Source organism: Grampus griseus (assembly GCF_964374135.1).
Source record: "Grampus griseus genome assembly, chromosome: 1".
Taxonomy (NCBI): Eukaryota; Metazoa; Chordata; class Mammalia; order Artiodactyla; family Delphinidae; genus Grampus; species Grampus griseus.
The window spans coordinates 69,707,960-69,730,825 of NC_139017.1; the positions used below are offsets into that span (position 1 = coordinate 69,707,960).

The 22,866-nt window shown below is 53.3% G+C and overlaps 1 protein-coding gene across 3 annotated transcripts in view; it reads right to left on the minus strand.

Annotated features, from left to right (window-relative positions):
• Positions 1-9,286: 9,286 nt before the first annotated feature.
• KIRREL1 (kirre like nephrin family adhesion molecule 1) overlaps positions 9,287-22,866 on the minus strand; it is a gene marked incomplete at its 5' end in the record, with an annotated part of 96,542 nt that continues 82,962 nt past the window's right edge. For 2 of the 3 annotated variants that reach the window (XM_082652854.1, XM_082652855.1), the window contains 12 exons: positions 9,287-9,989; positions 10,241-10,318; positions 10,905-11,044; positions 11,210-11,317; positions 12,610-12,808; positions 14,464-14,564; positions 14,655-14,781; positions 15,523-15,650; positions 15,841-15,989; positions 16,138-16,243; positions 17,286-17,436; positions 19,381-19,538. In XM_082652854.1, coding sequence (XP_082508980.1) covers positions 9,513-9,989; positions 10,241-10,318; positions 10,905-11,044; positions 11,210-11,317; positions 12,610-12,808; positions 14,464-14,564; positions 14,655-14,781; positions 15,523-15,650; positions 15,841-15,989; positions 16,138-16,243; positions 17,286-17,436; positions 19,381-19,538 — 1,922 coding nt within the window. In that variant the 3' untranslated portion in view covers positions 9,287-9,512. Of the gene's footprint in view, positions 9,990-10,240; positions 10,319-10,904; positions 11,045-11,209; positions 11,318-12,609; positions 12,809-14,463; positions 14,565-14,654; positions 14,830-15,522; positions 15,651-15,840; positions 15,990-16,137; positions 16,244-17,285; positions 17,437-19,380; positions 19,539-22,866 lie in introns of all 3 variants that reach the window. The other variant, XM_082652853.1, reaches the window with a different exon arrangement.

The window sequence follows — 22,866 nt, forward strand, 5'->3', positions numbered from 1 at the left end:
GGGCTCTGAAAGCCGAGTAGGCGTTGCCCTATTGTAAGAAATACATCTGTAAGGGAAATCTCCATTTGTCAGGATGCCTCCCTCCCTGTACCAGGAAGAGGAGGATGACCAAATCTCTGGAAGTTCTTACCAAAGAAGAAGGCAAAGACTTACATCTGCATCACAATCACCCTTGTTTGCTGGGTGATTATAACCTCCCATAGCCGACTCTCCCCACACTCAACCTCGGTTTTTGTCTTTAGCTGAGGATGGTATTTAAGGGAAGGGCTTTGGTCATTTTGGTGAGTTACTCAGTTTTCCTGGGTCTCTCTCCTGTGTATGTTACTAAACTTTTGTTTGATTTTCTCCTGTTAATCTGTTGTTAATCTCCTGTTAATCATGTCAATTTAATTCTTAGACCAGCCGGAAGAACCTAAAAGGGTAGAAGAAAATGTCTTCATCCCCAACGTTATCCAAGGTCAAGCAGGAGCAAGAGGTGAAGCTGTGTATTAATCAGGATAGGACACACTATGTTGCAGTAACAAACAGGCTCCAAGATTTCAATATCTTAACAAAGATTCAGTTCTCCCTCAAGCCACATGTTTATCATGGGTTGTCAGAGGAGCTCTGCTTCACATCATCACTCAGCGGCCCAGGCTGAGAGCGACTCCACTTTTATGAAGCTGCACCATCTGGAATAAATGAGCTCCTGTAGCTACGGCAGGTGAAGAAAGAGCTGGAGGGTCTCACACTAGCAATTAAATGCTTTGGTCTGGAAGTGACATGTCATTTTTGTTTATAGAACACTGGCCAAAACTAGGCAGGCTGGCCTTGTCCAATAGCCAGAGGACTCAGATAGAGGACTCAATATTAGTGAGTACTGGTAATGTCTATCAGCTTGGCAGACTGACTTGAGAGCCCATGTTTTAATCACCACGCCATCCCACTTCATCAAGGATGGACTCCTCCAGGGTAAATTCCCTTTATGCGTTATGTTTGTGGGTTTGGTTCCCTTCGCTCCATCCCTGCATTCCTTTAGCACATATTGAGCAACTATATGCCAGGGACTCTGTTAGATGATGAGCCTTCCAGTGCCCTTATTTTAAGAGGAAAGTACTAGTGTGTTATACACAAAACCCTGTGATCAAAGCAAACAGTTACAAATGAGATCGGTGAGAGGCAGCTCACCTGTCCTGAGACTTGCTAGGAGGGAGAGGAGGTAAGTACATAATGAACCAGGCAAGGCTTCCTGGAAGAGATGGCCTTTGAGCTGGGCCCTAAAGATATGCAAAATTTGGAAATAGGAAGGTAAAGGGACATGGGCATTCCAGGCAGAGAAAAGAGCTTAGACAAAAATCACAGAGGCAGCAAAGCGCAGGAGTACGCCAAATAAGGCATGATTCTGTCAGACTGTCTTGAAATGTTGGGTAAGTGAAAGGGAAGGCTGAACGGTCTGATCCTTTGGAAAGGTGATCTTGGGGTAGGTCTCGGAGGACTTTGAAGTTCACCCCTTTGGTGTGAAGGTACAGATGAGCACATTTGGGCCAAGGGCAAGAGCTCCTGCTGCGAGGCAGGAGACCTCCCAAGGAGGGAGTAGCTTGTTAAACTCTGCAAAGAGTGGTGATAAAGGGCCTGTTGGTGTCATTACTGTTAGGGGAACAACTGACTGAAACCGCCCGCCCTGGCCAGGCACCGTAGTAACCACTTGCATGAATTATCTTAAACAGGAGGTCCTGGTAAGGAATTCGGAACTAACAAGCTACCACCAGCCAGAATAATTCAGGAAAGGTCAAAAGGAGAGAGGAGACACCAGTCCTACCAACCTCCCAGAATCCTCCTCGCTGGAATCCATCTTGGCTGAGTGATGTGCACGCCACCAGGAAGGACCCTGAGTCACAACAATTGGCCAGAGACAGCCCAGAAACTAAGCCCATCACCATAAAACCCGAGACTGTAAGCCACGTGGCAGAGCAGTTCTCCTGGTCCCCTCACCCTCCTGCTCTCCACCCAAGTGCCCCTTCCCAATAAAGTCTCCTGCTTTGTCAGCACGTGTGTCTCCTCCGATAATTCATTACAAGAGCCCACTCTAGGGACCTGGAAGGGATCCCCCTTCCCGCAACATTACTACTTGTCTTCAGGATGGGGGTGACTTAAGGGAAGGGCTTGAGACCCTGTCACAGGAAGAGGCCTAATACATGAGACAGGTTCCTGCGGCCTATCTAGTGCCTAGATATGAGAGTGGGTTCCCCCTAAAACCAAGTCCCCATCGAGCTTATGACTAACCTCTCCATCTAAAACTTTATTCCGTTTCTTGTCCCACCCCTGTTCCCCTCAGGATTGGGGAATATCAAAGAAAAGTGGGAATTGAAACTGAGCAAGACCCTGCAGGACGCTCCTGGGTGCAGAAGCATTTCTGTGTCCCTCATTTCTTATGTGTGGAAAAAAGCTTTAGTCTCCTAGGTCTTCCCTGAGTTCCAAAGAGCAGACTCAAGCAGTTACCAATTAGGGAAGTGAGAGGATGCAGAAACAAAGGAAAAGCAGTTAAGAAACAATAGTTCAGTGATAGACAGAGTCCTAGTTCCTCCTCGAGGGGCACACCTAACAATTTGACACACATCTTTGAGTTGTTCTGTGGGAACGAAGATGCCCACCCAGGTGGAGGATGGTGACTACATGCTGACCACAAGTCCATAGACCCCAGACTGGTTGGAACCGGAAGGCTGATGATTAAGATTCCCAAAACACGACTCTGTTATCTCACCACCAACCAAAAAGAAAAAAAAGTCACGTTCCCTGCAACAGTCATCCGAAAATGCTGCCTTTCAAAACCTTACACCTTGGCCAGTCAGTAAGATGAATCCGAGAAACGTCTCCCATCTTCTTGGTCAGTGTCCTCTTAATCCATAAACCTTTCTCTGCCCCAAACTCCAATGTTTCAGTTTGTTTGGGCTCACTGTATGTAGGGCACATGAACTTGGGTTTGACAACAAGTATCGTGTGGTGCCCTGTACAGCTCACAGACTTGTCCCAAAGTACCTGCTGGCCTTGGGCTGGGCTCTGTGGATGCAGAGAGGAATACAATTCATCCCAAGCAGATACAAAGCACAGGAAACACCCCATCTAACACTACTTGGACTAACAGAATTCACTTGGCCTCCATGTTTGCACTAACTTGCTTCTTCTCCTCTCTCTCTCTCTCTCTCTCTCTTTAACTCTGTTTGCTTCTGGAGTCCAACTATCATGCCATATTTTACCTATGCCAGTTCAACTTACCTGGCTGTAGCCTTGAGATTCACCTTGCACGGAGGCCTCTTACTCCCATCCAGGTTGGACGCCCCTTGAGCTACCTACAGGCTCTGGTCCAGGACACACTCCACGAACAGCAGCCCCCACTGTGTCCTGCCCCCCCCCTCTGTAGTAGCTCTGGGTTGTGCCCTACAACATTCTTGGAAATGGGTTGCATTATCTCTAAAGTATTTTTTTTCAGCTCTCTTACATCCCCAGCTCTGACTGTGTTCTGTGTCCCTTGTGTACAAAAAGGCTACTGTGGACCATCTTTAGTTTGCTGGGTTGTTAACTGGATGAGGGAAACAATAAACCCTTGTATTTCTTTAGTGATTTATAGCTTTCTAAAACATTATCTGAAAACAATTTTTTTCCCCCGGTTATCCTCAAACACCCCTGTGAAAAGAGTAAAGTAAAATCTTTGCAAATTCTACTAAACTCTGAGAATTTAGAATTTCTCAGCAGGATGGCCTCTGTGTGTGTGTACCGCTGCACTATCTGAAAACAATTTTTTTTCCCCAGTTATCCTCAAACACCCCTGTGAAAAGAGTAAAGTAAAATCTTTGCAAATTCTACTAAACTCTGAGAATTTAGAATTTCTCAGCAGGATGGCCTCTGTGTGTGTGTACCGCTGCACCATCTGTTTTTTCATTCTGTTTCACTTCAAGTTCAAAGGGTAGGTGACCTGGTAACTTTGCTTTTTACCCAAAGCACTGCATTTTAAATAAGTGAACTCAGTCCCGTTCATCCCCACACTCCCAAATCCTTCGGGATTTGGATCCCCGATTCATTCTCCCCCCCATTTCCTATCCCCGTAATCAGATTTGGCACAGAGCATTTGGATGTTGTGTTCCCAAAGCAGAGCCTCTGGCTGTTTATCCCTGAACTGCCATAATTGGCCTCAGGCTTCTGCAACAGACACAAACTGGTGAATAAAATGTGTTTGCCCCACAGCCTGGAGGTGACACAAATGTATCGTCTCTGCCATCTCAATCCAAAAATCTATCTTTTCCTCCAACTTAGATCATTTCACCCCGAATCAGGCAAGCTTTTAAGTAAGTAGAGTTGCTCGTGCATTAAACAACACAAAACATGGTACTTTTTAAAACATTTATATTTATATATATAAAAAAATTAAATATATATAATATATAGTGTGCTTGAGACTAAAAATATAGTACATAATATTTAAAAAAAAAGGAAAATGAAAAAAGGCAGAATAGGAAAAAGTGTGAGGGACACACAGATACACATTGCTAAAAATCTACGATGGTTTGTCCTAACAAAAATAATATTTTTTTTTCCTCTTCTCTTAATTATCATCATGGATCCATTTATTATCAGGGTTTGGGTGGAGAAAATTGTACTGGAGCCAGAAGCGGTGGTTGTAATCCCAAGAACAGTGGGGTAGAAAAGGGGACCACAGGGAGCCCTGGGCCTCATTCCGGCGTAATTGGAGGCAGCAGCTGGATCTCCTGGGTCACTATTGCTAGCAAGATTGCGTCGAGAATTTGATTGTATTGGCAACTTGGCTGCTCTCTCCCCAGAATTAGGGGTACTCCCAGGGGGAAGCATCTGATGATCCCCAGAAGTGAACAGAAGAACCCATGGCCCACCAACACTTGCAAAGGCCAGTGGTTGGGGACAGCAAAAAGCCAGGATCAGGGGACAGGAGATTGGTAGGAATGAGTGATAGCTCTATGCAAACAGAGTTATTATTATCATTCTTGTTATTATTTTTAAGGGCAGGCTTGTACCAGAACCACCCAGTATGGCCTGTGACTTCTGCGCAGCAATTATTCCTCCAGGGACAGGGCCTGGAGCTCCCTCACAGTGATGCAAGAAAATGGGATTCTGCCCCGCCCCCCCCATCTGCCAGATTGAGGAGTCTGCCGAGCCACACATCTTTCCATCCTCTTCCAGCAGCACAGAAGTGGAAGGTCAGGACCCAGTTGATGAGTGAGGCCAGTGACTTACAGAAAGAGGCTGGCCTCCAGGAAAGGAGAGGCATCATGGGGGGATAAGGGGAGGCAGGGAGAAGGGGATGGGTTATTTAAATGCTAATTTTATAGCCTCTTCACAAAAATAAATGCCTTTCCAATTACATCCCTTGGTCTGTGCACTTCAATGTTCTATTAGCACCTCCTTAGGGGTCAGAAGCTTCACTAACGCCTTCCAGGGGATTCCCTCGACATGCAGAAGGGCCCGTAGGGGCACAGAGTGGTGACCTGACTCAGGACACACAGCACTAAGTTGGCAGAGAAGCCAGGTTTCCGAGGCTGGGCTGCTTGGGCGTGCAGCAGTGGGGAGAGAACCACCCTCACGGCAGAGTGAGGCAGTGACGGAGCCAGTTCAGTGCAACTGGGCTCTTGGATTTAACGTGGTTTTCTCCAAACCCGAATGGCCCAACACCGCTATGTACATGGGTCAAGTACACTGAGAGACCACCTGATTCCATTTGAAGGAGCCCAGGATTTGCGGCTCCCGACAGAACGCCACCCATTTAATGGGAGGGCACCAGGGCGAAAGAGATTCCAGGGCTCCATCCTGTAAATCAGAAAAGGCTGCCCTCAAAATGATAAGGGAAGCAGCACCTGCTGAGACAAGGAGAAGGTGCAGTGCCTGGAGACGGGGTGGGGATGGGGTGGAAATCAAACTGACCTCTTTCATCCCGTGCAGGACATCTGTGAGAGTATAGCGCTGCTCCCATCCCTGGCTGCTTTCCTTTCTGACTTATGGTGGATTTTGCCTCATGCATACTTTCAGGCTAGACTTGGAGGGATCTGGGATTTAGGATGCAAGCCGGGCCCTCCACAAGGAGACTGTGGGTCATCCAGAATCACAAGAACCTCTTCAAGATCCAGAACTTAAGTCAAAAGCTGCCGGACTCCCTCTTCACTCTACCAGCTGCCCTTCCGAACTGCTCCTGCAGAGAGGCCAGCTGTTCTCACGCCTTGCCCTCTGGCTCAAGGCACCTTAGCCTGCAGGCTTCCCCTTGCTCAGTTAAGTGAGGCTGGCTGTCCCCAGGCCGCGGGAGTGTTCCCGAGGACCGGGGTGGAGGGTGGCTGCTTTCATTTCTCCCTGCGGAGAAGGCTGCCTGAAACCTGGGTGCACAGCGAAGGATACTCACCATGCCCTGACCTAGCCAGAGACACCTTTGCAAAACCGTCAGGATTCTGAGTGGGGAGCAGCACAATGGCCAAAGGATAACCCCACATCAGTTTCACTGAGGTTTAGGATATGTTTTTTGTTGCTGTTTGGGATCAAGGGGTTTCTAGTGGAAATTCATTCACAACACTTCTGACAAGGTGATGAAGCCCATAGTGAAAGCTTCTTTCAAGATAGGAGAGACTTTCAATTCTCCCGTCCCTCCACTGCTCAGTCACCGTTCCCAAATCCTTGCTAGGGATGGCAGGCCCTTCCACCTCACCAAATGAATGCAGCAAGAGCAGGATAATTTGAGGTTCGTGCAACTCTCCCCGCCTCATCTTAAAGACCAGAAAATAGGGGACAATGAACCTAAAGAGGTTAGGCCAAGGTCACTCAGTAAATGGCAGCTTCAGAACTGGGTCCCACGTCTTCTGGCCCCTTGCTCTTCCCACCGAAACTAAAATGGCAAAGGCAGTCAGGATCACCAAAGTGACCACATCAAGTCCTGAGGCACCATGCTGGGGGACTCCAGCCTCAGATGGCAACCCTCCATGCTCAAGGGCACCTGCCACTCCCCAGAAAAGCAATTCTACTGGCTTAACAGGTCGGTCCCGATTCAGATTCTGGTCAGACCAGAGCGCAACTTGCAGAGGGCAGAGATGGCCTTGGTCGCTGACGTCTCCCTGTGCCTCGCGTGGTGCTTGCTTGATACCCAGGTACTGTAACGTGTTAAGGAACAGAGAACAGGGAAGTGGCTCTGTATCTGGCTTCCAAAACCCATGGTTCCTGCAGTGTCAGCTGAGTTACCGAGTGACCTCAGGGCCTCCTCCTCTCCATCAACGGAATGGACCCAGCACTAAAACCAAGAAGGAGTAAACAAGCGAATGTGGCCAAACCCCTAACAAAAGTAAATGTCTTTTGGAATATTCCTGTTTAAAAAGCCACCATCTTTAGATTTTAACTGTTTAGATTACCCATGGCTTCTGTGAAAATCATCAAAACATGCATGAATTTGCACAGGAACCTGCACCCTTAACAGACCTTGTCACTGAGCTCACAGAAAAGGAATCCGCAGGAAGGAGTCAGCTTCCAGGGGTGAGGGTGGAATAGCGCTGGGAGCCTGTGTGATGCCTCTGGAAGGGCCGGTCCTGGGGACTTGCCCCCGGTGAAGTGGAGGAGGATGCAGAGGCAGTTTGAGAGGCTGGAACTGGAACTACTTTCTTCCTGGGTATGAGCGGGTCCTTACCAGCCAAGGGATGGCGAGGAATGTCACCCCACAGAGCCATCGGCAAAGGTGGCGATGGCCCGTGACTGATGGGCATGTAACTCATTAAAGCGAACATGACTAATGAACGGCGACCAAGAGAAAGGGCAAAGCGCATTCTGGGGATTGCAACAGAGGACCCGCCCGCTCAGGGCCCAGCAAGGGGAAGAGCAGACCCTGCTTCTTGGGAAGGGGAGGCCGGGGCAGGGGAGTGAGTTCTCTTTGGAGCGCCGGTTCTCTTTGGTCAGGAGGTGGCGGCTGAGAATGTGGAATGCATGTGCAGGCGTGCGTGCATGCACGTGTGTAGATGGAGGTGAGGGTGGGCGTGAGGGGCCACCTGGGCCGTGGCTGCCTGCAGCGCCCTTCCGCGTGACCTTACCAGGTCCGCCCTTCCTCTTACCAGGCCCCCTCACCTGTCTGTCCCCTAAACTCTGCAACACTTGGCAGTGAGTTTGCACTCACAATACCGGCTCCCTGCGCAGCCACCCACCCAGGGCCGGTCAACCAAAGCTGGACACTCAAGGCACTGAAACTGGAAGAAGGAATCTGATTGGTCCAAGAAAAAAACAGACGCTTAACAAACCAAAACCCGTCTAAAGAGAACATCTCCCATGGCCCCGGGAAGGTGGCCTCTCTAACCAGCTGGTTGGCCCTAGGGTAGGACAGCAGAGCATGACAGCCAGGCCCCCTCCCTGTCCTATCAGGGCCCATCGGATGACAGGTCTCACCGCCTGCATGTTTAAAAATGGATTCAAAGTGCTTCGAGATTGAAAGAGTAATGGAAGGTGTTGGGAAGCTAGTGAAGAACAGGTGCCCCCTTTCCTTTCCACTGGGACTTGTATTTGGGCGGGGGACTCCCTGCAGCTCTTTTGCTTTTTTTCTCCAAATGAGGTGTTTATTGTTTTTTGTTGTCTTTGAAAAAGAGCCTATAGCACTCCCACCCTCACCCCACCACTCCCCAGGCATGCTAGAGAGTTAAAGCCAGGAAGTGGGGCAGACTGGGGAGGGGAGGGGGCGTGGGGGGGCTCACTCTAGCGTGGGTTCTGGAAACTGCTATATAGCCCCCTGCTGTCTGGCTAGTGACTCAGGACATGGTTCCTGACCTTTCCTTCTCCATCACGACCCCCTGGCTTATCTGGCCGGCCCAGCACAGAAGAGAAGCAGAAGGGGGCAGCACTACGGGACATACCTGGATCCCTCTGCAGGCAGACAGACAGGTGTCCCCATGGGCGGCCAGGACGACCGGCACTTTACTGCCAGCTGAAGGAGGGCTGGATCTGAACTCGGCGCCAGGACTAAAATAAATCCAAGGTCCTTTCTGCAGTCCCAAGGTGGGAGAGATGCATCCAAGGTATGAACGCAGACGACAGACGGACTGGCCAGGCTATCCCGCTTCCGCCTATCTGTACCACAGCCACCCACCCCTACACTTCATGCCCCCTGGGCCAAAGCCTGTTCATCTCCACATGACCCCCTGTCTACTCACGGGAGATCAGAGGGGTGGGATAGAAAGGGAATGCTAAAAAGTGCCCCCTCTGCTCTCCGCAACCTTCACTTTCCCCGTCCCCAGGCTGGGGCCAGGCGAGAGTGCAGGTCAGAAGAGACACATCCTCCCGAAGAAGAGGGAAGGGCAGGCCCAGGAGGCTGGGGCATGCACAGAGCACCATCCTTGGGACGGGGTGTTTCCGGGAGACCTGCTCCCCGCCTGCCACGGTGGGAGGAGGAAGGCTGGTCCAGGACGGGAGCAACAACGAGCAATGCCCCTGAATATCAGGGAACAGCTGTGAGAGCCTTCTCCTCTGCCCCGCAGAGATGCCCCGGCCAGGCTCTAGCCCTACACGTGCGTCTGCATGCGCTGCTGGAATCTCTGGCCGTAGTCCGAGTGCTGGGAGGTGTAGGAGAATCGCGTGGCAGTGGCGTACTTGCCAATGGGGTCATATGCCTCATACGGGGTCCGCTCCAGGCCGGACGGAGGGCCCTGGGGGTAGCCCAGTCGGTAGGTGGGGTACCCTGCTGCCCCGGGGAAGGGATGGGAATTGAACTTCTCATAGTTCTCGTAGGACAGCTGGCTGGTGGTGTCGGTGCCAGCTGGGGCAGCAGGACCTGGGGGTGTGGGCTCAGGGCCGTAGTCAGAGGCCGGGGCCCGGCTGTAGGTGTTGAGCTGGGCATAGCCGCTGGAGTGGGAGAGGCGGGAAGAGGGGCGGCCGTCGAAGCGGGCAGGGCCGGGGGCACGGTAGTCAGCATAGAGCACTGCCCTGGAAGACGGGCGGTCTTCGTGGGCACGCACATTGTAGTAGCCATTGGTGGGATCCTGGGGGGCAATGAGAGAAGAGGATGGAGAAGGGGAGTCTCTCTTGCGGGAAGGGTGTCGTCTCGTCATGGCCCTCTGGGACTCCTTCTCTGGCTCTGCCCTGGGTTCTCAGCCAATAGCTCCCCACCTCCTGTTTCCTCAATAACCTCCTGACCGCTCCTCCCCAAACCTGCCCTCACCTCCACCCTGCAGGCCCTCAGAGCCCCCGTTCCCAGCAGCCCCCGTGCGCGGGCCCCTCCCCGCTTTCCCACCTTCATCTCATACTCCTCCCGGGTGTCGATGGTGTCACAGCGCAGGTCCTGCTTCAGGTCCACGTCATCCTTGAAGGACTGCAGAGCAGCAAGAGTGGGGCATCAGGAGACGGACACCCTGCTCTTGTCCTCCCTTGTCTACCCTATCCCCACACCCAGAGGTCACCTATTAAGCAGAAGGGTCTGGGGTCATGGGCAGCCTTGAACTCTGTGTCCTCTCCCAGCAGAGGCTCTGGGATGTGGCGGGAAGAGGCCAGAGACCTGGCTTCCAGCACCAGTTTTGTTGCTAACATGCAATGCTTGGGTATGTCCCTGCCCCTTTCTGGGGCTCTTTCCTCATCTGAGCAATGAGGCAGTTGGGCCAGAAAACTTCTAGGGGTTTCCAATTCTGACACTCTGTAGGCGGAGACTGGGGTGAAGGAAGCCTGTGCAGGCCCCACCTGCCTGTCCTGTAATGGAGGGAAATTAGCCTGGGGAGCGTGGGCACGTGAATGTGGTCATGAATGTGCATGTGCACATATATGTATGTGTGTGAGCATATGGGGGAGGGAGCAGGGTCAAGGTAGGATGACTGAGGGAGGAGAGAGCGACAGTATTGGTGAGCTGGGCAGGAGCCGGTCCCAAGAGTGTGGGGAGAGCTGGGCCAGGGAGGAGGGACCCTTACGGAGTAGATGGCCTTCATGACACGGGTTGCCGTGGAGACGCTGGCAGCATCGTCCTCCCGGTCCGAATGCATGGTGAGTGGCTCCCGGTTCACTGTCTCCACCTTGATGTCCAGCTTTCTCAGGGTCACGTCTTTGCGACCTGGGACAGGAGGAGCAGCCTGGACGCTTTCTGCCAGCCTCTGCAGAGGCTGTTTCCGGACCCACCTGGCCTGGGGAGCGCCGCTGTCAACCCCCTCACCTCTCCCAGGCCCTGCCTGTTGGGGACCCCCAGGAGGGCCGCGGCCTGAGCAGGGCCCATACTCACTGCCTTTGCGGCGCCGGTAGAGGAAGAACACCAAGGCGATGAAGAAGAAGGTGAGCAGGGTGCCTGCGCCGATGGTGGCCCCGGCGATGATGCCCACAGGTAACACCTCTTCAGAGGAGGGAAGGAAGAGGGGGAGGGTGAGGATGGGGGCACACGGAGGAGCTGAGCTCAGTGCTGGCTGAAGGTGAGGACAGCCGAGCTCCGTGCGCCCCTGGATCGTGCCCAGGTTTTATGTTTCAGCTGAGCTGTGTTCAGTTAAAGTCAAGGTGGGATTTGAGAGGAAGTCGGCACTGTTTGGGTTTAGACCCGTGCTACAGCTTCATCAGAACTGGGATCAGCTTGACCCTGGCCTTGGTGGTCCATCTGGCCCTCTCTTGCAGCCCACCTGTCTGCGAGGCTGGTCTCTCCTTCCTGGGTTGGGCTCTTGTCTGAGATCAGCTGTCCCCACATTCTCCCATCTGCCATGTGTTCTGACCTCTTTCACTGCCTTCCCCACACACACCATTGTGACCGCTCCACCTGTACCTACCCTCCCAGGGCTCAAACGGTTCTGGTTGGTTCCCCCTGCTCCCCAGAGATGAGAAGGACCCAAGAATCCTGCCTCCAGCTTCTTCTCCCTTCCTGGCTGTCCTGGATGGATCAGATCCATGTAAGTCTCTTCTCCTCCAGAAAGCCTTCCCTGCAGAGTCCCGCCTCACTCTATTACTCTGTTCTTCTCCACCAACCCCTTGCTCTTGCTGGTGTCCTCAGCTAAGAAAGACTCGAGGGGACCTCCAGTTATTTTCCCCCATCTCCCATGTCAAATGGCTAGTTCTCATTAAAAAACAAAAGAGGAGCGGGGGAGCTCTTTCCTCATCAGAGTTGGGAGCTTCCAAAAACGTCAAAGGCGTGATGCCTCTTTCATCACACTAGAAGTGCCTTAAGGGAGGGAATGTGTGTCTCCTACCAGACTAAGGATTCGTGAAGGGGTAGGGGAACCGAAGCTTCCTGGGCACCTATTCTATGCCAGGTACTTCATGAATATCTTCTCATTTAATCCTCACACCAACCCAGTGAGGTAGGGAGTGTGACTCCCTTTCACAGATCATTTCATTCTTCTCCATCTGAAGTCATTTGCTACCACTCTGTAAGTTCTCCACTGCACTGAAAGTTCCCAGAGGGCAAGGACTGTGTTCGTTCACATCTGTCCCTGCAGTTCCTAGAGGGGGTGGCTGGCACATAGCAGATGCTCAATAAATGTTTAAAAATGCGAGTGGGTTTTCCAACTGAGCACCAAGGCCAGGCTCTGGTGGGCAGGCCCAGGAGGGAGCTGTCTCTCTGAGCCGTGCCCCCAGAGGGAAGAGGGAGCAGAGTCCCCAGGCTGCCCTGCGCCCTGGCTACACAGCCAGCACTGCTGTCACCTCGCTCTTCCAGCTGGATGATGGCTGTGCCTGGGCCGAAGCTGTTCCAGGCTGTGCAGTTGTAGTGGGTCTGAAAGTCGGCCTCCATGACGTTGTTGATGGTGAGCGTGGACAGGACCCCGCTGCCTGAGTTGGTCCTCTCCACCGTGTAGCGTTCCAGGGTCCCCACCTCCAGGAAGTTCTCCTTCCATGCCCATGCCTGGGGTGGGGAGGGCAGCACAGGATGAGGAAGAGGGAGGCAGGTGGCAGAAACACCTGACCCACCCTCCAGGCATCCTCACATCCTCACCCCATGTGCTCTTAAGTCCAGCCCCACGCTTGCCCTAAAACAAGCCCACGTCGCACCTGCTGCCTCAAACCCTGGCATCAAACCTCCAGTCTAGGAGAAGCAGCGGCTCCCAAACATGCCTGCGACATGTGCTGGGACCATTCAAATACGCTCAGAGACACTCTTTAACATGCAGATTCCCGGGGCTTATCTCCTTCATTTGACTCTCCGGGGGAGAGGCCCAGGAATCTCTATTTTGTTGCTGCTGTCTTTGGTGGGGCAAGGGAGAGCAATTTTATTCGGAAAGCCAGCAGGCCAAGAAGACGGTCGACTACTGTCCCAGAGACCCACCTTCTCCAAGTTGGAATTCAGGCTTCTTTCATTGGGAATCTCTATTTTTGTACCAACCCCAGCGGATTCAATGAAGCAACATGTGGGACGCCGGATGTGGTAAAACAAATCCTGGGTGGAGAGCCAGGAACCCTGGGCTCTAGGCCTGACTCTCCCCTCGAGCCCTGTGTAGCCCCCCCTTCCCTCTCTGGGTCTCAGTTTCCTAGAAAAGGAGAGGACCAGGCTAGAGGCAGACAGTGCTCCAGCTCTCCTCCAGCTCCGATAGTCTGAGCTTCTAACTAAACATAACTTAACCTTCAACCTCACCTTTAACCACTCCACAGCTGGCCCTACACAGCCCACTGGCTCTGGAGACCCATCCACAGACCCTTATAACGAGTGGGAATTGGCACCGGAGAGCTGTCTCTCCCAGGCTCTTCCGTCCCCGACCCCCTAGCCGGGGCATCCCCCCCCCTTTGTGTCCCCCTCCCTCAGAGTGGAACCCGAGGGAGGGAGAGCCACTGAGAACTGGCTCGTTTCCAGGCATCAGTCCTCCTAGCTCTGCAAGGAAAGCCCCCCCCCGGGAGCCAAGCCGCCCGCTGCCCAGGTGGCCATGGTAATGAAGTGTCTCTGGGCAGCCGTGGAGTTAGCCAAATGGTCATTAAATGTGATGAGGGGTTTGACGGTTAATGGTCACGGGAGGAATTAATGGTTCATGGTGTGGGGGAGAGAGAGGGGGGTGGAGAGCGGCATGGGGGCTGGTAGGAGGAGAAAGGCAGGAGAAGGGAGAGGAGGGGATGACAGGGTGGGACAGAACTGAGGGGGCAGGGCGGAGGGGCAGAAGGCAGAGGAGAGGGCAAGGAAGAGATGGGGAGGCTGAGGAAAGGGGAGGAGACGAGGGAGAGGAAAGAGCAGGCGTGAAAGCCCAGGGGAACCAGCAGCATATCCAGGGAGGCTCCATCAGGCCTTTCACACGTGTTGCCACATCGCCTCTCATGGCAACCCTGTTTGGTAGGGATCACTGCCCCTATTTTACGGATGAGGAAACTGAGGTTCCCAATAACAAGGAACTGGCTCAGGGTCACACAACAAGTAAGAGAGGAGATGGCATTTGAACAGGAAGAGGGACAGAGGGACAGCGTCAGAGGATGAGAAGCACAGGGCGCAGGAAAGGCCTGGGGAAAGTGGGAGGAGGCTGAGACAAGCAGGGAAGCAAACGGCTGCCCTGCCGGCCCGGGGCCAGGCCCAGCACTCACAATGCGGTCTGGGGGTGGCGTGCTCCCGATGAAACACTCCACCTTGCCACCATCACCCCTGACGGCGTACTGAACGGCCTCGCTGGAGATAATGGGGGGCCCTGCAAGTAAGAAGACGTGGTCAGGGCCAGCTGGGACCTCCAGTGCCTGCCTCCCCCTCACAGGCCCCCCGCCCCCCTCAGGCCACTCACCATTCACATAAAGTGGCACCTCCCGCTCGGCCACTCCGATCCGAGGCACGATGGCCCGGCAGGTGTAGGTGCCGGCATCGGCCTGGGTCACCGACTTCAGCAGCAGCTGGTTGCTGTTACTCAGGACCTGGGCAGAGAGAGCAGCCTCGGGTGGGGAGCCAGGAGGCCTGGGCCCCTAGATCCGTGTGGGCCCCCGCATTGGAGGCATTGGAAAGAAAGCAGGAAGGGCCACAAGTGAATTCCCAGAAGGGAAACAGGGTCCCGAGTCTATCTGGTCCATCCCCCGACTCTAAACAGGTTGGCATTTAGACACATCATCTCTATATAAGAGCGGGCAGAAGTGGGCGGAGGCTCAGGAGGGCAGGCGAGGCTGCCATCGATCTGTACAGAGGATGCAGCCGCTGCTGGTCATCTGTTCTAATGCTTCTCTAGTGCCAAATGAGGTAGGAAGTTTCACTCTGAAATCCCTCTTTTTGCAACTGTGGCCCAAATTGTCCAAGGCAGGTCGCTGTAGAGCGGCACAATTCAGCCTTCTTTCCTCTAGTGAGTCATCCCAGCTTCTCCACCCTCCTATGCAGCATTCTTGTACCAGGTCTCTTGCCACTGCAGCAGTTCCACTCAGGGCCCCTGCCCCCCTCCCACCCCACAGGTCATCACGTCCCTCCCACTGCCACTGCAGCGGCCAGCTGTCTGCCGAGGAGGGTGGGGTTGACTGCAAGCACCGTCCTTCTCTTCCAAATCCTGAGAACTTGGAAATAGCCCAGGTTCAACTTGAAAAATAATGCTGCACCTCCTTTGCCCCCTCTCTCCCCAGCCTGTGGCCAGGCTCCTTCCTTCCAGCATCCCGGAGAGGCAGCAAACTTCTTACCATGTTTGAGTCCTTTTTGGTCCAGGTGAGGGTGAGGGGGGGATTCCCAACCCAGACACAGGTGAGGGTCACATCAGAGCCAATGTCTGTGGTCGTGGGTTTGGGGTCCACTACAATCCGGGGAGCAACTGAGGTAGAAAGGAGCAGCCCGTGAGGGTCTGAGTCTCCCTGGGGGTCAGCTCCAATCTCTGTCCTCTTCCTTCTCCTGTCCGGCCTCCTCTCCACGCCCCCTCAGCCTCATGGAGCCCCCCCAACCCCACCCCAGGCCCTTTAAAGCCCCGGCCCTCTGTCCCCAACCCCGCCCCTGCAGCTACTCACAGTGGACATTGACTAAAGTGCTGACATTGGTGCTTCCCACTTTGTTGTAAACCTCACAGGACACAGGCTCCGTGAAGAAGGAATAATCAACATTCGTCTCATAGCGACTCTCGTGGGCGTCTTCGATCAGAAAGCCCCCCTTGGCCCACCTGGGGGAACAGGCAACACAGAGCGGGGTCAGGCCTTGGGGCCCCCTCACTCACGTCCAGTGGCCTGTCCTCCTCAGCCCCCCACTCCTGGCCTCAAGGGCCGCCCAGTATCCTTCCCCAGAGTGTGCCCAGCCCCTGCCCCTCCCACCTGTAGCCCAGGATCTCAGGGTTGGCTGTGGCCTGGCACGTAAAGACGACGCGCTCGCCCTCCTGCACCGTCTGTGGCTCAATGGACAGGGTCACCGTAGGAGGGTCTGCAAAGCAGAGGACTGGAAGTCAGGGTCTTTTCTGTCCCTCAAATTTCTTTTTCTCTCTCTAGCACACACACTCAGACCTCACCCGCGTGGTGACCCGGGAATTTGACTTTGCAGTGTACCAGCTCCAATAAACAAGGCTTCTTCCCCTTTATTCCAGGAGCCTCTAGGGGCCGGCTAGGGTGACGACCAAGGATGATACCAGAGGGACAAATGACTCAGAAGGTGTATTGACGGATGTGACCACTAGGCGTCAGTGTGGGCTCGTTAGGCTCACTGACCGGGATGGGGGTGGGGCATCTCTCCCATCGCTGCCACTCTCCCACCCTTCCCTGGGGAGTGGGAGTTTATTGAGCACTTACCAAGTAGCATACTCCATGCTAGATGCCCTTACACTATATCTCACTTAATGCTCACAACCCTGAGAAGCAGGTACAGGTCCACAACCCCTTATCTGAACCCCCTGGAACTAGATGTGTTTCAGAATTTGGGATATTTCAAGGGTTAGAAAGGTAACGGTGGGCACAGACCGTTTACTGTGTAAGACCCCCAGCACAGTCTGGGCAATATCCCACAGACACACGCATTAATACATCTGCAGTGAAATGTATAGCTATTCCAATTAAGTGGGTTAAATAAAAGACTACGAAGAGCCTCGGTTCAGGTTTTGCCACCCAAGCGCTTTTGGTTTAGAATTTCCGATAAGGGATTGTAGGCCTGCATTTTATTTTCTGCACGTATACCGAATTAGAAACTGAGGCTCAGAGAGATTATGTCATTGCCCAAAGTCACACGGTTTAAACCCGGGAACTGCCTGGCTCACAGCTGATGCCTCTTCTACCAGCCCTCAGGGTTCAAACCAGGGAATCCAAGATGATGAAGAAATGGAGCATCTGTCCCAGGGCGCCTGGGGGATTCTTCTGTGCTTCTCAAAGGGTGCTGCCCCCACCCCACCCTTCCCAGGCTCCTTCCCAGGATGCCACTCAAGGGGCACATTCCCCCCACCCCACGATCCCTGCCTCCACCCCAGGACCCTGCTCACGGTGCACGTCGAGCTCGATGGACGTCTCCTTGCCGCTCGGGATGGCCTCGTTCACACTGCGGCAGGTGAAGACACGCCCAATATCCAGGTCTGTGGGGTTGATGAGCAGCTGGCTGATGGTGGTCTCCCTCTTCCCATCCTTCAGCAGTTCCTGGGGTGGCGGAAACAAGGGTGGGAGACACGGTTAAGCTAAAAGCCCCCTCCTCTGCTCTCAGGGTGACCCGCTCAGAGCTGGCTTGCTGGACGGGTATTTAACCTGAAGCTCAACCCTCCCCCAGCCCCTACCGCCTCCCCAGGTTTGGGTTGGTTTAGTTTTTAATTAATAGACTTTATGATTTTTTTAAGAGAAGTTTTACGTTTAGAGAAAAGTTGAATAGAAAATACAGAGAGTTCCTGTATACCCTCCTCTCTAGCCCCCCAGTTTCCCCTATTATTAATTAACATGATGCACTCATGTGATACATGTGTTACAACTGATGAACCAACATTGGTACCAATACTAATGAAAGCCCATAGTTTACATTAGAGTTCACTCTCTGTGTTGTACAGTTTTCCCCACGGTTTTGAGTCCCATTCCTGGAATCCCCTGAGTCCAACCCAAGTCCTTCCTCTTCTGGAAAGTCTTCCTTTGCTATCCCAGCCCTCAGGACTCTCTCCCCAGCCTGAACTTGTGCCCCTTGCAGGCAGTCTGTCCTCCACACCACTCTGGTCACATCCGGCCTTGCCTCTTAGGCACCGTGCATGTGTGTTTCAGCGCTGGGTCTCTCCTGCTAGACCGTAAACTCCTTGAGGGCAGGGAAGGGACTCACAGGCTCAAAATCTCATACCAGCTCAGTGATATCCAACCTGAGGTCCCTGGACATGATCATAGGAACACTCGGGCTGTTTTCCATATTGTACACTGCCTAAGGGAAACCATACTGTTAAGCAAAGTAGGGGCCCACAGTTTGACAGCAATATATAGGCATCCTTGCTGGGCCCGATGTGGTACCGGAACAGCACCAGCCCAGTGCAGTAACACCAGCCCCCTCCTGCTGCTTCAAAGCTCCATCGTGTCTTTAACGAGTACAAAAAAGGGGGGTGGATGACAAATGGCCGTTAACCAATCAGTCTGTTTGGTTGCCAAAATATTCAAAACAGGAAGCTCTAGAGGAAAAAAATAACGGAGTTCTTGGTAGTGAAAAAGTTAAGCACCACTGAAGCCAAACTGCCACTTGTCAAAGGGTGAATCGAAGGCCAGAGACAAGTGACTTGTCCAAGGTCATACAGAGCGTCAAGGGCAGAGCTAATCCGGGTACTCACTCCCTGGGGCCACACATTCCGAGGCACACAGGTGAGCATTCTCTCTCCACTCAATGAGAATTGTCTCCTGAAGCATCTAGCAAAGGGCTGGGTACATATGTGCTTGTCCCCAGCTGACAGGAGGAGCTCCAAACAGGAGATCTGGATTCTAATTCCAGCTCCACCGTCAACTTTGCCGTGTGATCCCGGGCAAGTAACTTGATGTCTTTCTCTGCCACAGGTGCCTCATCTATAACATGTACACATAATCCCTGCCTCCCCAAGCTCTTAGTTGCGCCGACTGGGAACACATACCAACTAGAGGCTGGGGGAAGAAAGTCGAGGGGCTCAGTAGCGAGAGATCACGTTCTGACGCAGGCACAAACCCCAGCTCTGCAGCATGTCAGCTTTGTGACCCTGGCAAGTCACTCAGCCTCTCTGACCATCAGTTCACTCTTTGTGAGTTGGAAATATCACCTAATTTATGAAACTCCTGTGAGGTTTAAGAGAGACCGTCCATAAAGATCTTAGCATGCACAGTGCCTGGTACACAGTAGGGGCTTAATCAATGTAGCTATTGTCAGCATTATTCTTAGTCTCTGCTAACTGTTGACTGGCCCTGTGAACCTGGGAATTCACTTCTTTTCTCCGGACCTCAACTTTCCCAACTGTTTAATGGGAGGATTGGACCAGATGGTCTCTGAGGCCCCTGTTCACATCTGTCTCCCCGAGTCTGTGGTCAGATCCATGTGGGAAAGGAAAGGTGAACTGGGATGTGGCCCAGGAGGATCTGGGGGAACAGGTAGGGTCTCACCGTGCTGGCTACGGCGCCCTCCTGCTGCGTCCCATCCCGGAACCAGATGATGGTGGCAGCAGGCTTGGCGTTGAAGGCTCGGCACGTGAGGTTGTGGGGGGCGCCTGCCTGCAGCAGAATCACAGGACCGCCATCGATCCTGGTGTCCTCCGGGGGGACTGTGGAGAAGAGCAGAGCAGAGTCAGTCCAGGATGCAGCCAACGCTGCCCGTATGACCAAAACCCCTGCCCCTGGAGGCATCTCTCCCTCTGCATGTCCACCCCTTGGCAGGGCAGGGCCATCCTTACCCCCTAACTTATAATCACTGTATCTGTTGCTCCTGTGGCCTGGGGGGCCTGGCACAGAAAGGTGGCTACCTCCACGGAGTTCCTTATGTCCATTCCCTCCTGTGTGCGCCTCTGCCCTGGGGCAGCCAGATGAGGGGGTCTATCACGGCAACCTCCGAAATGGACTCCCCGCCTCCAGTCCCTGGTGGCCTTAAGCCATCTGTCATGCTGGCAGGTTATTTTCTCTAGAGAGCAGGTAAGACTGTGCCACTTCCCTGCTCAAACACATTCCATGTCTACCAGCTGCCATGGGCGTGAGTTGCAAGCCTCTCTGCCTGCCGTCCAGGGTTCCTCAGGCCAAGTCCTGCACTTTCGCATCTCCTCGTCTCGTTTTTGGTGTTCTTTCCCTCAGGGCTTCTCTTGAACTGCTGTCCATCCTGTTCACATCCCAGCTGCTGCACAGGGCCCTCCATGCCACATCCCCCACAATCACCACCTTAGTGGTTCCCAGCCTGTCACTTGGAGCTCCAAGCACTATCTACCTTGTGTTTGCGTTACTTAACATGATTATCCATGCCCCCTCCCCAACCCAAACCGTCATCCCTGAAAAAGCAGGAACTCCATCTCACTAATGTTTATACAGTCTCCAGTGCCTAGAACATGACCAAAGCAGGCTCTGGCTAAATGCTTAAGGAACTGAATCCACCAGATGTCTGATACTAGGAAGTAGGGGGGTCTCTCCCTGTCCTATTCCCATAGGCTTCTAAATGCTCAGGTGAACCAGACTGCAAGTTCCCTGGGAGCAGGGGCTGCCTCTTATTTTCTCTTAAAGCCCCAAGATCTAGTGCAGAGGCTGGTTGATAGCACATCCTGGGGGATATTAGCTGAATTAGTGGCTAAGTGATTGATGAAATAAAGGCAGAAGGGTTTGGATTATAATTTTGATTCCCGGTCCACCTCATGTTCATTGGCCAGCAATGTGAAAGGGTTTTGTTTGCTTTTTGCTGGGAAAAACCAGAAAGACTCAGAGGGGCCTTTCCGAGGGAACCCTTGAGAGGAGACCCTGGGAGGCCCATGAGTCCAGTTGTGGGCAGGACGGTCCTGTAGTTTATGAAATGACAGTCTCCATGCTGGGATTTCTAAGAGAAAGGAAGCACTTGTAGCCCATCCCAGGACTCTGCTCAACTCATGCATGTAGAGTGGGAGGGTGTGAAAAGCATGGGTTGTAGAACCAGGCTGCCCCAGTTTCAAATCCTGGCATGTGTCACGTGATCTTGGGTGAAGCCCTCAAGTCACAGTTTCTTCAACAGAGACATACGGTGCTCATTCCCGGGGCCCTCATGAAGGCCAGATGAGGGCTGTACATGCACTGTCGTGTGCAGGGCACGCGCGCGTGATGTGTGCAGTGTGTTCACTTTACTGCTCGGACAAGAGGCAGCAGTGCCTCCAACTCCTGACTGGTGAATGATTGCTGAATCCCGGGCTCTTCCTCTTTGCTCACCAGCTGTACCTGGCTCCAATGCCAGATGGGCGCAGATTTGCAAACAGGGTGGAAAGGAGAGAAATGGATAAAGAGCCGCCACTCGGGGTCTCCTGGTCTGCGTGGGCCCCTCCAAGGTCACACCTTGCTGCCACACCCCAGGGGGACAGTTCTGGATGGGCAGAGGAGGGGAAGGCTTCTCCTTGCATCGGCTCTCCCTTCCCTTGTAAGGTTGACCCTCGCCCTTTGTTCAGGGAAGGCCGCCCACCTGTCTCCTCTGCCACTAGCCCACCTTTCTCTTCGTATCTGGGGCAAGAAGGAAATTAAGGCTGTTGAGGTGTCTGCTTATCCATCACTACCATGCTCAGCTAGGCGTGTGTCCCTGTGTATGTTTATGAACACATTTTTAGGACTTGTGACTTAAATCTGTGTATCAATATGTACATGTGTCTGAGGCCTCAGCTTCCTTGTTTGTAAAATTCAAAAAGCACACTGACATCTGTCCCCCAGAGTCGTTACTGTGAAGGTGAAAGGAGACCAAGGATATGAAGCCGACTGTAAACTGTAACGTGATCGACGGCATCTCCACCATTCACTGGACGCCCACCCCATGTCAGCTCAAGCGCCTCACGTATATACGATTTCATTTCATCCTCACCACAAAGTGTTTTTCATTAATCCTTTCATGGTAAATACCATTAACCTCCATTTACAGACAAGGTACTGAGGCTCAGGGACAGGAGAGTGAGCTGAATGTCAGGGCTGGGTGTGGACCAGGCCCGCTGAAGCCATGCCCATCACCACTGCACTCGAGCAGTTCTTGCTGTGAGTAATGAGGGAGCCATGGGTCTGTAGATAAATATTATGCCTGCGTCCGCATCTGCGAGGGAGTGGGAGGCAGCTTCTCCGAGCCCTGAGGCAGGAAGAATGAAAGGCCATTCTGTGACCTGGGCTGGGCTGGGGTGGGCCACTGAGGGGCATGGCTACAGGGGAGGCGAGGTGACGAGGCTGGCCGTGTGCAGGGAGGCTGATTCTGAGCAGTGAACACAGCCCACTCTCGGCCCTGCCCCGTCTCTGAGCCCCAGGCTGCCATGAACGAAGGCTGTGTGTAAGCAGGTAAGCGGGGAGGATGCACAGACATCTTGCCTTCTCAGTGCCTCCACGTGGCTGCAGGAGGCAGGGAGTGTGAGAATTCCAGAGAGACAAGGAGGGGGAGGGAGGGGAAAGGAGTAGCCGGGTTCATCTTTCATCTCTTTTACTCTTGGGGCTTCCTCCCATTCCCCTCATCCACCTAAATCACTCAGACACGCTACGAAGGCTCACACCCTGTGCCCTGCGGACAAGCCAGTCAGCTCCTCCCTCGCTGACTCGCAAGCTTTTGTAAACAAGGTACTCCTCCATCTAGGGTTCCCATCGATATTCTCCTCTGCCAGGAAGCCTTCCCTGATTGAACCAAGACACTGGATGCCATTATGAAGTTCCTGGGAAATCTGGGGGCTTGGTTGGCCTCTACTCATCTCTCTCTATTTCTCCGCCTCTGTGCTGGGGTAGGAGAGGGAAGGGAGAGTATCAAGGGCCCCTCATTAGAATGGGAGTTCTCCACTCTAGAAGTAGCACCTTCCAGGATCCAAGGCAAAGCAGTTAGGGAGGGAAAAAGACAGAAGGTCTCCTAAGAATTTCACGTTCCCTTGGAATGCCTGGTCCGGTGTCGGGGCTCATACACTCTCCAACGAGGCATGG